This window comes from Loxodonta africana, chromosome 18, assembly GCF_030014295.1.
Source record: "Loxodonta africana isolate mLoxAfr1 chromosome 18, mLoxAfr1.hap2, whole genome shotgun sequence".
Classification (NCBI taxonomy): Eukaryota; Metazoa; Chordata; class Mammalia; order Proboscidea; family Elephantidae; genus Loxodonta; species Loxodonta africana.
Window position 1 is genome coordinate 76,499,428 of NC_087359.1, and position 15,087 is coordinate 76,514,514.

At 45.4% G+C, this 15,087-nt stretch overlaps 1 protein-coding gene across 3 annotated transcripts in view; it reads left to right on the forward strand.

Annotated features, from left to right (window-relative positions):
• The window catches only part of MYOCD (myocardin), a 122,548-nt gene that overhangs the window by 62,909 nt on the left and 44,552 nt on the right, over positions 1-15,087 (forward strand). For all 3 annotated transcript variants that reach the window (XM_010596619.3, XM_010596620.3, XM_010596621.3), the window contains one exon: positions 1,985-2,146. In XM_010596619.3, the coding sequence (XP_010594921.1) occupies positions 1,985-2,146 (162 nt within the window). The remainder of the gene's footprint in view (positions 1-1,984; positions 2,147-15,087) is intronic.

Here is a 15,087-nt window from a genome sequence, read left to right on the forward strand (position 1 = left end):
GAAATAGTTTAAACAGAGAAGAAAATATTCTTTGATGGTTACGGGAGTGGGGAGGGAGGGAGAGAGGGGGTATTCACTAATTAGACAGTAAAAAATAGATAAGAATTATTTTAGGTGAAAGGAAAGACAACACACAATGCAGGAGAGGTTAGCACAACTAGACTAAACCAAAAGCAAAGAAGTTTCCTGAATAAACTGAATGCTTTGAAGGCCAGCATAGCAGGGGCAGGGACTTGAGGACAATGGTTTCAGGGACATCTAGTTCAATTGGCATAATAAAATCTATTAAGAAAACATTCTGCATCCCACTTTGGAGGGTGGCATCTGGGGTCTTAAACACTAGCAAGCAGCCATCTGAGATCCATCAATTGGTCTGAACCCACCTGGAGCAAAGGAGAATGAGGAACACCAAAGACACAAGGTAAGTATGAGCCTAAGAGACAGGGCCACATAAACCAGAGACTACATCAGCCTGAGACCAGAAAAACTAGATGGTACCTGGCTACAACTGATGACTACCCTGACAGGGAACACAACAGAGAACCCCTGATGGAGCAAGGGAGCAGTGGTATGCAAACCTCAAATTCTTATAAAAAGACCAGATTTAATGGTCTGACTGAGGCGAGAAGGACTCCAGAGGTCATGGTCCCCAGATCTTCTGTTAGCCCAAGACAGGAACCATTCCCAAAGCCAACTCTTCAGACAGGGATTGGACTGGACTATGGAATAGAAAATGATACTAGTGAGGAGTGAGCTTCTTGGACCAAGTAGACACATGAGGCTATGTGTGCAGCTCCTGTCTGGAGCGGAGATGAGAGGGCAGAGGGGGACAGAAGCTGGCTGAATGGACGTGGAAATACAGGGTGGAGAGAAGGAATGTGCTGACTCATTAGGGGGAGAGCAACTAGGAGTACATAGCAAAGTGTATATAAATTTTTGTATGAGAGACTGACTTGTTTCGTCAACTTTCACTTAAAGCTCAACAAAAAAAAATTTTAATGTTTTTTGCCAATTTAAGAATGAAGATTTATAGAATCTTAATTTATAGTTCTCCGTTATAGCAATAACTGATTGGCTGGATTCTCCTCCAAGATATTCCACAGAAATGAGTCAGGACCTGACCTGGAGAGGAAGTTTGGGGTCAGCTACATGGGGGTGGATTTAGGGCTTTGCAAGTGACCTTTCTCACTCCCAGATGTAGTTTAAATTCAACATTAAAAATCCTCAGTTTAATTAATTAAGTTGCCCTTTTAAAGGAATGCTTTTTCTCTTATGGCCGACCTGAACGTGTGACTCAGTCAATCTCACAGGATCAGCAAGTCTAAAGCCCTTAAAAAGTCACACCACAACTAATAATTATTTCATCAACCAACCAACTAGTTGGTGTCCAGTCTATTCTGACTCACGGTGACCCCATGTGTGTCAGAGTACAGCCGTGCTCCATAGGGTTTTCAATCTCTAATTTTTCACAAGTAGATCGCCAGGCCTTTCTTCCAGGGCACCTCTGGGTGAATTTAGACCTCACTCACACCTTTTGGTTAGCAGCCAAGCGTGTTAACTATTGCACCACCCAGGGACTCCGATTACAGCAATAGGTAAGACTTACTGGAGGTTCACCCTATGCCAGGCACTATACCAACCAAATGTCCACCCTTTTCCAAATACTGTATAGCTCAGGGTCAGCAAACGCCTTAGGCCCCATGGACTGCCTGCTTACAGAATTGCCAAACGGCATGTTTTTTTCACAAATGCTCGCGGGGCAAGTTTCTCTAATTTTTCCGTGTGCCTGATTCTCCATTTGCCTTTATTTGGAAGCGTCTGGTCTTTGGTGCTAATCCCTTTGAAAGGATGATGATTGCACCAAAACATTATCAGGACAAGAGAGCACAGTGAGACACAATGTTTTGTAACCACAAGCCAAAGAACAGAATTGCTAAAAAGACACCAGATTCTAGACCTGATCCTCGTCATTTCATCCCTTCAGCCTCCGCCGCAGAGAGGTCCATTCCGACTGCTCAGATGAAGCTGAAAAGAGCCCGACTTGCCGATGATCTTAATGAAAAGATCGCTCTCCGGCCAGGGCCCCTGGAGCTGGTGGAGAAGAATATACTCCCCGTTGATTCTGCTGTGAAAGAGGCCATAAAAGGTAGTTAGAACAAACGGTTTGCTGGGCTCCCTGGTGCTCCGAGCTCTGAGGGCAAGGGTGGCTCTGACGCCCCAGGGGCTCTGATGGGGAGGGCCTCTCACCAGATAGACTCAAACGTTGGGTTCTGTCCAGGACGTTCCCCATAAGCAGAGGTCCTGGGGTTGAGGAAGAAACCCTCATTCACTCTACGTGCCCTTGAAATCCCATTCGAGCTGGGTCAACGCAGACCAGTTTTGCTCTAATCAGGCAGGGTGAGGATGGGACTCCATTTAATCCTCAAAACATCTTTCTTGTAGGGTCCTAGCAGTCACAGCTCTCCTTAACCAGTTGCTGTCTAGTCGATTCTGAGTCATGGCAACCCCATGTGTTGCAGAGTAGAGCTGTGCTCCATAGGGTCTTCAATGGCTTAAATTTTGGAAGTAGATCACCAGGCCTGTCTACTGAGACACGTCTGGGTGGACTCGAACCTCCAACCCTTTGGTTAGCAGCGGAGGGCATTAACCATTTGCATCACCCAGGGACTTCATGGCCCTCATTAGCCTCCTTCTTGTAAAAGAAGGTGAACTGGTACAGTGGGAAGAATACTGGACCTGGCTCAGAACGCCTGGACTGTAAGCCCAGTTTGGCTGCTGTGTGTTGTGGCTTGCCCCAGTCACATCCCCTCTCTGAGCCTCAGTTTCCTCAACACTGAGATGGAGATAACAATACCCATTGGCTGTTGGGAGTGAGGTTCAGGTTGTATAACAAATGTGAAAACTCTTCAATAACTCGCATGTGCTTTGTAAGGTTGGAGTACAAATACTCAGGGAGACACCAACATTAATTCTATCATCAGAAACCACGTAAAATCATTTGTAGACTTTCTGAACAGTTGAGACCAAACAAACCCAGACAGTCTGAGTGTACTGAATTCATTCATTGAGGGGTCAGGTGGGAAAACACCGGAGAAAAAGGAACTTTGGAAGAAGGAAGAAAGGGAAGGTTAACATTCTCATAGGCAAACTTGAGTATCTTCCAACTATATCGACAAACAGCCCTGAGGTCTAACTATTGATATTAATAAGCAATATATATTTAAATGTTTTGACACATTGTCAAAAAGTATGTATGGGGTAGTTGATCAAACTTGTCGAGTTTATTCACATTCTAAAATCTTACTCTCACCTAGCCATTCAGAGGCTGCATGAAGTTTGCCTTTGCAACCTGATTGAAAATATGAACTCCAAGAGAAGCAACGCCATCAATGCCCACTAAATATCCCACTGGGATTTTCCCTCTTCTTCACTCTCCCTCCACCCCTAAATATCCTGTGCCTTTGAACTTGGCCTAGAGTCCTCAAAGGGGTACTATCTTGATCTTATTAAAATGACATTTAAGACAGGAAACGATCTCCACTGGCCTGCTTTACCTTTTCTTAAAGCAGCCTATTCCATGAAGATACGTTTATTATTTATCTTTATATGATAGGCAAAAAATCTCATTTTAATTGCATTTATGTTGTGTTTTTTAATCAGCTACAAAGGCTTTATATTTAAATTTTTAATTTAATGTCTTAATTTTAAAATTTGTCTTTAATGCATTTTAACATGATTGTGAGTCATTAGTAGTTTATGGGTTTTCCTTTTTTCTCTTGGCCATTTTCCCCCTTATTGTTTTGCAAAAGCTATGTATCTAGAAAAAAAAGTTATATTGATGATGACATGTACATTTATTTTGTTTCTGTCTTAAACGGGACTTTCTCTAGCTGTTCACATCTACATTTGGTATCAGTTTGGCTTAGGATAGCTATTTTAAGAAAGCACGATTCTAATTTATTCTCCTAAGAGCAGTTTGCAGGATGGAGTGTGTGAAAAGATGAGCATACTGATTTCCTTCCTTGGCCTAGTAATGCGACATTGGTGCTTTCCCTGTTACCTCCTCATCCTTGCATCCTTGGGGAAAAAATCCTACATGGCAGTCAACTCTTAGTTTATGAGTTGCTAGTATTTTACTTGGGATTTTGCATATATTTAGGAGTTGGGATAATGCTAGCTGCTATAAAACAACAAATCAAACCAGTTGTCATCGAGTTAATTCTGACTCATAGCAACCCTATAGGACAGAATAGAACTGCTCCATAGAGTTTCCGAGGAGTGGCTGGTGGATTCGAACTGCTGACCTTGGTTAGCCAGCCATAGCACTTAACCACTACACCACCAGGGTTTTGACAGTAGAGTTTATTTCTTGCTCATAAATGGTCCAGCGAAAGGGCCTTCCTTTTGGCAGACCTTTCGGGGATACAGACTTCTGTTTGGTTGCCCTACTGTCCCCTGGAATAGAGGTCCACAAAGTCTTTCTTAAAGACCAGACAGTAAGTATGTTAGGCTGCAGTAGGAGCCGCTCGACAGCAATGGGTTTTTACGGGTCTCTGTCAGAGCTGCTCACCCTCTGCAGCGTACAGCAGCCACACGTAAACAAATGGGAGCAGCCGTGTGCCAGCAGAGATTTACCAAAGCAGGCAGCATAGTTACAAAAACACTGGCCATAGTTTGCTCTCCTGTCCTAGAACCTCATCATCTGCTGAATCCAGTAGGTGAAGGAGGAAGAAAGAGAAGGTCCACCTCGACCTGGAAATGACACATCATCTGTCCTCATACAGACAGCAAAACAGCAGTAAACGTATTCTCTGTCTGGGCAGCTACATCCCAGTAATAGCTCTGGATTGTGGACGGGGAGTGTAACTTTTCACAGATAGGTAGGCCCTCCCTGTCACTGACATTGGTCTGTGTGTTTGTTGTTGTCGATATTTTTATACCTTTTTTAGTTTGAATATCAAGGATATATATACAATATGGCTCATCAAATAAGTTACAGTTGTCTTTCCATGTTTTCCTATTCTCTGAAAAATTTAAATATGATCAAAATGATCAGTTCCTTTAAAACATGGCTTATTAAAAGGATAGGGCCCCGGTGTCTTTCTTAGGAGTAGTTCTTTGATAGCTTTTCTTCAGTTGTGTCCATGGTTATTTGCATAATCAAGTTCTCTCCTTAAGTTAATTTGTACAATTTATATTTTTCTAAAAACTCTTTTCATTATCCTGAATTTCTAAGTTATTAACATGAAGTTGAATATAGTATTGGCTTGCGATTTTGGGGGAGTCCCCAGTGGTGCAAACAGTCAAGACATTTGGCTACTAAACAAAAAGCTGGTGGTTCGAGTTCACCCAGAGACACCTCAGAAGAAGGCCTGGTGATCTACCTTAAAAAATTATCCATCGAAAACCCTATGGAGTACACAAGGGGTCACCGTGAGTTGGAATCGAGTCAACGGCAACTGGTCAGCTGTTTGGTTACAATTTTTTTAAACTTCTCTGACCCTGGAGTTATACTCCATTTTTCATTCTCAATGTTGTACACTTGCATATTCCATCACTCCCTCCTTCCTCTCTTTTTTTATTACACTTCCTAGCTAGAAGTTGTTCTTTATAATTGATTATTCAAAAGAAACAGTTGATGAATTTATTCATGAATTTTCTTGGTTTCTTTTCTCAAATTCATCTAATTTTGCTTTTCTCTTTACTCTTTCATCCTGCTTTCATTTAGGGCTTTTGAACAGGAGGATCTGGTACAGGCACAGGCTATATGGGCAGAGGGAGAGGATGGAGCCAGGGGGAATGGTTTAAAAAGACTGCAACCATTAGGCTGAGGGGCCAGGAGGGTGTAAACTGGCAGTGGAGATGGAGAGAAAGCAGTAACTACGAGGGCTACTGAAACATGGAACTGACAGGCGTGAGCTTTGGGACCCAGCAGCCTGGTTTTTAAATCTGGTCTCTGTGACTCTCTGGCTATGTACCTGGGGAAAAGTCAGTCTCCTTGTGCTAATTTCCTCATCTGTAAAATGGCAATGATAATAATAGTGGCTATATCACATGGGCCTGTCGCAAGATGGATTAAATGAAATCATTTATATCAAGAATTAGCGAGGCATCAGAGACACATTAGTGAATTTCTGACCTCAAGGGGTTTACACTTTACCAAGAGAAGAGGCATGGAAGAAGAAAACTGCCATTCCTTGTTGGTAGCAGCTGGCAAATCAGCTTCTGAACAAAATGCTGGCTGGATCTGAGCCGTCCCCAAGATCCATTGTAGATCAGACTGTGGTGATCCATAGGGTTTTCACTGCTGATTTTCAGAAGTAGATCTCCAGGCCTTTCTTTCTAGTCTATCTTAGTCTGGAAGCTCCACTGAAACCTGTTCAGCATCCTAGCAACACACAAGCCCCCACTGACAGACGGGTATTGGCCTGAGCATGAGGTGCGTTGGTGAGAATGGAAACCATGTCTCCTGCAGGCAAGACGAGAATTCTACCACTGAACCACCACGGCCCCGACAGACAAAAGGTGCAAAGGTACATCCTAAGACATGACTTCTTAGCTGAGTCCTGAAAGGAGAGGGATAGAGCTGAGGGACAAGGATGGAGAATTCCAACGGTCAGATAATAAAGGCTCTTACATGCCTTGAAAGCCCTCTAAATTTTATTTTAAAAGCAGTAGAAAGGTTCATACTTCAGAGAAGCTCTCATGTCTTATGGGAACAAATATAACCATTTGACTCTCCAATGAGGGGAAACATAATTTTATATATATATATATTAACAAAGCAGTGGAGAACCATTGAAGAGTTTCCAGTGGGAGGCCAAAATCATGTCTTTGTGAGCAGGGTGAGGGATTTTGCATGCAGAAAGAGCCCTCTGGCTGCAAGGTGGAAAGTGGATTGAAAGGCGAGATAGAGGCAAAGCGCCAACAGGGTACTATGAGACTTACTCGATGAGCATTGGTGAGAGCCTAAATAAGAGTCATGGATGTGGGTACAGTAAAAAGAGGATCTGAGAGATCACTGATTTGGCATGATTACATGGGCAATAGACCATAGTGGTTTAGGTAAAGGGAAGAGGCAAAGATGACACCCAACTTTCTCTCTTGGGAAAATGGAGGGACCATTTACCAAGATGGAGAACATGAGTGGAAAAGCAGATTTGGGAAAAATGATGAATTCTTGTTATTCTTGTTTGAGCTGTTGACTTTGAAGGACCCACAGAAATGTATGGAGAGTGATTACACAGTGGGCTCTAAGGTCCAGAGTTCAGGAGAGAGAACTAGTCTAGAGCTATAAACCTGGGAGTCTTCAGCGTTTATGGTCATTTCAGCAGATAGACTAGATAAGATTGCTGTTTGATTCATTTATTTCTTCATTTAACAAATATTTATTGTCTTCTATGTGCCAGACAGTTCTAGGTGTTTGAGATCCATCAGAGAACAAAATATACTAGCATTCCTGCTCTAATGGAGCTTGTATTTTGGTGGAGGAGACATAGACAATAAAGAAAACATGATAAACAAGTAAATTATGTATTTTTATAAAAAGTGACCAGTGCAATTTTAAAAGGAAGAAATAAAGCCGTGTATTAAGAATCAGGAGTGCCCAGAGGGAAATGTGTTAAAAAAAGAAGAGGGCTAAAGATGAGGTTCTCGTATGCAGTAATAGTTAAGATAGAGGCAAGGGAGTCAGTGAAGAATGAAGAGAAGGACTGTCTAGGGAAACATGTGGAGCACATGGGTGGATCTAATCCAAAGGAAGTCCGGAAGTGGCCAGCAACAATGGGAAATGGAGCGCCTATTACTCAACACACGTAGTCAGCATCTTTTGTGATAATCTGTCCAATTCCCATGAGCTTCATGGACAAGGTGACTCCATAGTGTGAAATGTCATAAAGACAGAGGCATTGCCTGGAGACCAGCAGTAGAGACCTCACTTTGAGTAGCACTTCCAGCTGTGCTGATGATCCAGGCCCACGCCTCCAGCTGCTACTTCTTGTGACCAAATGGCCTCCCCTTGCTGAGGTGGTGACTGGGGTTGTGGTGGTGCTGTGTATCATTTTCCTGGCCTCTGTGTATCTTCCCTCCTCTAGCCACGTGCCTTTCCAGATGTGTTTACATTTTCTAGTTCTCTCTGCAGCTGTGTTTCTATGATTGATTCTGCCAAGTTCTGAACTGAGTGCTCAGTCAGTATTTTCTTTAAATTTTATTGCTGTTGTTAGCTGCCATCGAGTCAACCCCCAACTCATGGTGACCCTGTGCACAATGGGATCAGGCTGCTGTGATCCTTAGGGTTCTCACTGACTGATCTTTGGTAGTAGATTGCCAGGACTTTCTTCTTTTCATCTTGGTCTGGAAGCTCTGCTGAAACCTGCTCGGCATCATCACAACATACATGCCTCCACTGACAGGCGAATAGTGGCTGCACCCGAGCTGTATTGCTTGTGAATTGAGCCCAGGTCTCCTTCATGGAGGGTGAGAATTCTACCACTAAACCACCATTGCCTCCTGCTTCTTAATTTTATTAAGGATCAACTATTCTCCAATCCTAAAATGGAATGGGCAGGCCATTTTGACAGAGAACTTCTCCTCAGCCTGAGATTTTCTTTTTACTCCCAGAAACCACCCCACCTTCCAATCAGCTGAATGACCTCATCGAGCCTTTTCCCACAAGCCCTGCTTTCTTTAGAATGCCAGCTATACTACTTGTAACTTGCAGGTCTACTTTCTGAGTCAGGTAGAGTGTTACAGATTCCAGCGGGAGGAATCATAGCCTCATCAGACTAGGATGACACAATGTGGAGGCATACTGGGCTTTCTGACTGGACTTCCACCAGAGGAAGCTTGGGCCGTCTGTGCTACATCTCAGAACATACACCTCATTTCCTGTTTCCCCTTCGTAGGAAATCACTAACAGCCACACGGTATTCAGCCGGAATACTGAATACAACAAGCATGGTATTGCATGGGTGTGAGTATGTATGAGAATAAGAAATATATATTGGGGTCTAGTATGGCCTCATACCGCTTATAAGTAATTCATGATTACATAAAGATTCCTCCTTCATGAGACCCCTGGGGCCTACTTCTAGCTTATTAATTCTCTTTCTGGTTATTCTAGTATTTTCTTCACTTGTCTTCCCTCCATGGCTCGTGAGTGCCCCTTAGCTACCAAGGAAGCTGTAAATTGTCCAGACGCCTGCCTTCGGCTCCAGTAAAACAGAACGCAGGCCGCATTCCCAACTGTTCAAACAAGAAGGATCCTGCTCCTCCGCTCCAACAGACAAGCTCCTCCTCCAGAAATGGCCTCACTTTTTCCTTGGACTGGGCCAGGCTTTCCACCTGAGTGCCTGAGTTAACCTTTCATCTACCCTTTAAAAAATCTAATCTAGGACTCGGAACACATAGCCCGTTGTCATGATAAACTAGTTCTGTTTATCACCAGGGCCCTTGAACATGGAAAGCCACATCTTTGCTACAGCAGAGTTGGTCCAGAAGTCAGTGAAAGGAGCCATCCGTGGATCTCACTTACATTTCCAGAAGATTCTACACCAGTCTTTGCTCACCTGTGCCCCAAGCTCAGACTTCATAGCACAATGCTCATATTTCCTATGAACCCCATCATTCATTAGAGACCCTGGAAGTCTTGACACTCTCTGTTCATACATTTCTTCAGGCAGATGGGCAATAAACGTGGCCCTAAGCCAGACGGTGGTTCAGTGGTAGAACTCCTTTCATGTGGGAGACCCAGGTTTGATTCCCCGCCAATGCTGCCTCATGTACGGCCACCACCCATCTGTCGGTAGAGGCTTGTGTGTTGCTCAGATGCAGAACAGGTTTCACTGGAGCTTCCAGAAAAAGACAGACTAGGAAGAAAGGCGTGGTGATCTGCTTCCAAAAACCAGCCATCGAAAACCCTAAGGATCACAACAATCCAATCTGCAACAGATCATGAGGATGGCACAGGACTGGGCACCATCTCATTCCCTTGTGTGTGGGGTCATCACGAGTTAGGATCAACTCAACAGTAGCTCACAACACAAGAAGTCAGACGGGGGGAGGTCAGAAGGAAAGATTTGCTTCGACATAACTCCTTGGTGGACAAAACCTATTGTGCCATAATGAGAAATCATTTTCCAAGTGCAAATGATCCTTGGCAGAAAGAAATGCTCAGGCGTACATGAGAAATACTTTTCTGAGGAAGGTTCTGGGAAGGGAGTGGGGAAAACAGAAACAGGGAGCTGATAACTTGGGGGCAGGTGGGAGTGGGTGGGAGGAGAGGAGCTGGTGCTGACAGATGAGGTGGGGTCTTGCTGCATTCTGCATTTCCTGCCAGGTGAAGTGAAAGGCTTGGCCCCTACCGAAGGGATCTCATGCACACTGAGAGGTGGGCAGGGCATGCCCAAGTGGAGGCTACGGTTGGGGTGAGGTCCCTAGAAACCTGAGGGGCAGCCTGCGACCCTGGAGAGGCTGTGGAAAAGTCATCATTGTTGCTGCTGTTGTTAGTTGCTGTCAAGTCGACCCCAACTCATGGCGACCCATGTATGTCAGAGTAGAACTGTGATCCATAGAGTTTTCAATGGCTGATTTTTCAGAAGTAGATCACCAGGCCCCTCTTCTGAGGCACTTCAGGGTGGAGTCAAACCTCCAGTCTTTCAGTTAGAATCAAGTGCATTAATTGTTTGCACCATCCAGGGTTTCCAAGACACCTTAAGGCTTATTCAAATATCTCTAGGCAAGAACCATATTTAAATCATAGCTACTTTCACATCGGTCACTTTCTCCTTAGGAAATGGATTTGTTTCCTTGTCTTCCAGGAGAATGTTACCAGATGGTCTGTACATGAATTAAAAGAGTTCCCATGCCCTGTACTGCACAAACTTGCAAGGAGATAAGCAAGCAAGGTCCGTTTTAACATTTTGCTTCCTGGTTTCAGCCCTTCATGTGGGTCGCAGCAGAAAGGTAACTAGGACTTGGATTATCTCGCTTTAATCTTGGAATTTTAAATGTTTATGCAGAGGAAAGTACAACTGACTCATTCAGCTAATCACTTCCAAGAGGGAGAGGGGCTCAGAGCCGCCAGGCCCAAAACCCCAAGGGGCCAGTACCCGAGCCAGCCTCAGGCATAGCCGGAGGATGATGTCAGGGCCTCCCAAAGCAGGTCCTTGTCATCACACTGCCTGGTGTGTCTGCAGGGAGAATAACCAGCGCACCGCGCTGAAGCAGCTCCCAGCGAGCCTGGAGCAGGAGGAGATTGGAGCAGAGGCCCAGGTCACAACGCGGAGCCCACAGACGGCTGTTCCAGAAGCAGCCAGATAAGGTGGCCTCTGTCCCTGTCTCCACAAGCCTGGCTTGAACCAGGAAGGAAAGGAAGCCGTTGGCAGCCTTCTCAGTGCCACTCCTCTTGCCCCGGGGAAGGCCTGTCTTTGCTTCCCCAGGATAAGCACCTCAGGACAAACCCGTTTTTCCGGCTTAGAAATTGTACTGACCTTTGCAAGCTGACCATGGGACAAACTGCCTCCTAGGCGGTGGTTTTTGATAACATTAAATTTGAGGTAGAACCCGCTGCCATCGAGTCAATTCTGACTCATAGTGACCCTATAGGACAGAGTAGAATTGCCCCATAGATTTTCCAAGGAGCGTCTGGAGGATTCAAAATGCTGACCTTTTGGTTAGCAGCTGTAGCACTTAACTACTACGCCACCGGGTTTCCAAATGTGAGGTAAAAAAGAAAAACCCGTTGCCATGGAGTGGATTCCAACTCACAGAGACCCTATAGAACAGAGTAGAACTGCCCCATAGTGTTTCCAAAGAGGCTGCTGGATTCAAACTGCCAATCGAAAGCAAAGACAGTAATGATAATAGCATCTCTAGAGTACTGAACGCATACACAGGCAAAGACTGTGCTCATTGCTTCTCATATACTACATGATTTTAATCTTCAAATCCCTGAGAGCATTTATTATTATCCCTATTTTATAGATGAGGAAACTGAGGCTCAGACTAAATAACTTGCCAGCAGTCAAACTACCATTCAAGTGGTAGAACCAGGAACCAAACCCAAGTCTGTCTGGCTCCAGAACCCGAGTTCTTATTGACCACACCATTGTTGTTGTCCGCTGTCAGCTGCATTCAGTCAGCCCGCGACTCATGGCCACCTCACGCACCGCACGGCAGAATGAAACGCCGCCTGGTCCCCTGCCACCCACGTGATCCGCTGGGGACTGGCTGTTGTGATCCATATGGCTTTCATTAGCTGATTTTCTAAGTCGGTCACCACGCCTTTCTTCCTAGTCTATCTTAGTCTGGAAGGTCTGCAGAAACCTGTTCAGCATCACAGCTCTCTAGTACAGAAGGCGAGAATTCTACCACTGAACCACATACAACCTCTCAAAGAGAAGCCATTTGCCCTCGGGACCCCTCTGCTGTTTCCCTTGGTGATGTCAATATGGGCTGAGCCGAGAGTGTAGCTGTGTGGGCTTTCTGCCCTTTCTTTCATCTTCTGCCCTGGCAGTAACAAACCCAAACCACTTGTAGGGGTGAGGTAGTGGTGATTGGAGGAGCCTGAGAGCCTGGATCTTTTGGCTTCAACAGCCCCTAAGCGGTCCTTAGTGTCTGTGGGTGCACATGGTTCTTTTTAGACATTAGTCAGGAGTCTCATTTGGGGCCTCGGCGCTCACCCTGTTGGTGAATTCAGCACAAACAGCTGTGCTACGTGTCTTCGTGTCTTCGTGGCTTCCTCTCACTGACTTACGCAGCTTCCAGCCAGGCGAGCCTCTTTAAATGGCTGATGTCACTTGATAAAGGGGACTTGTAGATACTGCATGTCTCCAGGGCGGTCCCTAAAGTGACCCTCTACCCCGGCCGAGAGAATTTCTCCCTCCCTCTCCCACCCCAACTCTGTCAACCGTCACTCTGACTTCTCTCCCGCTCTGCCCACTGTCACCAATGCCCCCACCCTTTCTGCACAACACAACTGTCACTCGAGGCTCAGTCACACCTCCTCCGGGAGTCTCCACATCAGCTCCACACTGTGGCCTCCCTCCTCCATTCACCCATCAGTCTCCAAACCTGCTGGTCTTCAGTATGTCCTCCAACTGCGACCTGTGGAGCCAACCCTTCCTTGTGGGTTCAGGTCACTTCACTGTGTCTTACCTGACTGGGCTTCAGCTTACCTCTACTTCATGTGCGAGGGCTGGAAATGAGCCCAGGAGGAATGTGCCCCCCAGTCCACACGCTACTTCTAGACGTTTCCTATGGCCACATCATTCTAATGTCTTGTACTGAGGCCACCAAATGCCAGGTGTTGGAGCGGAAAGAGCGTACTGATATATTGGTGGAAGCAGCAAGGTGTCCACAATAACTCCAGCCCTTTTCTGAGATGACACAAATCAAACCATCGTGCTCTGCCTTTCCAGATCTCCTGCAGTCTTTTTTCCTCACAGTCAGGACGTTACATTCAGACCCTCAAATCTCAAAACCTCAAGTAAGAGATTTTGTGGAATATGGAGATGTCCTTAGTATATGGTGTGTGCAGACAAAGAAGAGACGTGGGATATTTTCTATGCTGTCCGGTTGACTCCAGCTCACGGTGGCCTTACGTCTAGGAGAACAAAACATTGCCCGGTGCTGTCTTATCCTCACAAGGGCATGCCCAAGTCCAGCACCACAGCTGTTGTGTCAATCCCTCACATGGAGGGTTTCCCTCATTTTCCCTGATACTTTACCAACCATGATGGGCTTTCCTAACCACTGGTCTTTCCTGATACTGTATCCATAGTAAACAAGTCAGAGTCTCGCCACCTTCGCCTCTAAGGAATGTTCAGGTTGTATTTCTTCTAAGACTGATTTGTGCCTCTGGCAGACCACAGTATATACCACCTACCCTAGCAGGTCTCACTTACGTGCTCCCCAAATAATATGTCACCAGTGGCTTCCAGGGAGGGTAAGTGATTTGGCACCCCCCACCCCGCCTGGTGGTGCTGAGTCCCAATGCTGGGACTGCACTCTTAGCTCAATCACTAAGTAACTGGATGTTTAGAACCTTGCAATTTTCTTATCTACAAAAGGAGGATGAGAAAGTTTGGCCCCACCCCAACTACTGGACCATTATGAGAGCAAACAAATGTTTATGATTTTTGCTATTGCTATCACCATTACCACGAGTCACCATCAAAAGCCAAGTCTGACTTAGGGCACCCCCATGTGTGTCAGAGTAGAACTGTGCTCCACAGGGTTTTCAGCGGTTGATTTTTTGGAAGCATATCTCCAGGCCTTTCTTCTGAGACTCCTCCGGGTGGACTTGAACTTTTAACCTTTCAGTTAGTAGCCAGCCGCGTTAAGCATCTGCATCACCCAGGGGCTGCTATCACTGTTAAGTGAACTACTAATACCAACTTGTATTACTATCATTTGGTATCACTTGAAGGCATTAAAGTGCAGTTGTTGAGGGGTAACAGGAGAGACCATTCTCTTTCTCCCTTCTTAACATGTCTAACCACATGTTAAAACAATCGAATAACTTTGCAATTTGGTTAATTCCTCCTGGTATGTGAGGCTCTGTATGAGTGTGGGTGGGGAGGGAGAGGTGAATCTTTGTGACGTGAACTATCAGACCACACAGAGGAGATCCACACCCCTTTAGATTGAAGGAACAAACAGAAATGTTGTCATCAAGCCAATTTTAACTCATGATGGCCCCACGTATTACAGTAGAACTGCTTCGTAGGATTTTCTTGGCTATGAGCTTACAGAAGTAGGGTGCCAGGCCTTTCTTCCACAGTACTGCTGGGTGAGTTTGAACCACCAAAATTTAGGTTAGTAATAGTCGAGCGCAAATCATTTGCACCTCCCAAGGACCTCAGAAAGGGGAAGGAATATGAGAATGATGTTCTCCAATGAAGGCTGCTTTGGGCAGAGAAGAATGGCTGACCCAAGAGGCTAACACAGTCACATGCTGGTTCTCTGAGAATGTGAACAGTGTTGGCTCAGAGTATGTGCCACCCAGATCCCAATGGAATGCTGTGATTTCTGGGGTAGGAAAGGCTTATTAACACACACACACACCATGCCTACCTAAAACCAAAA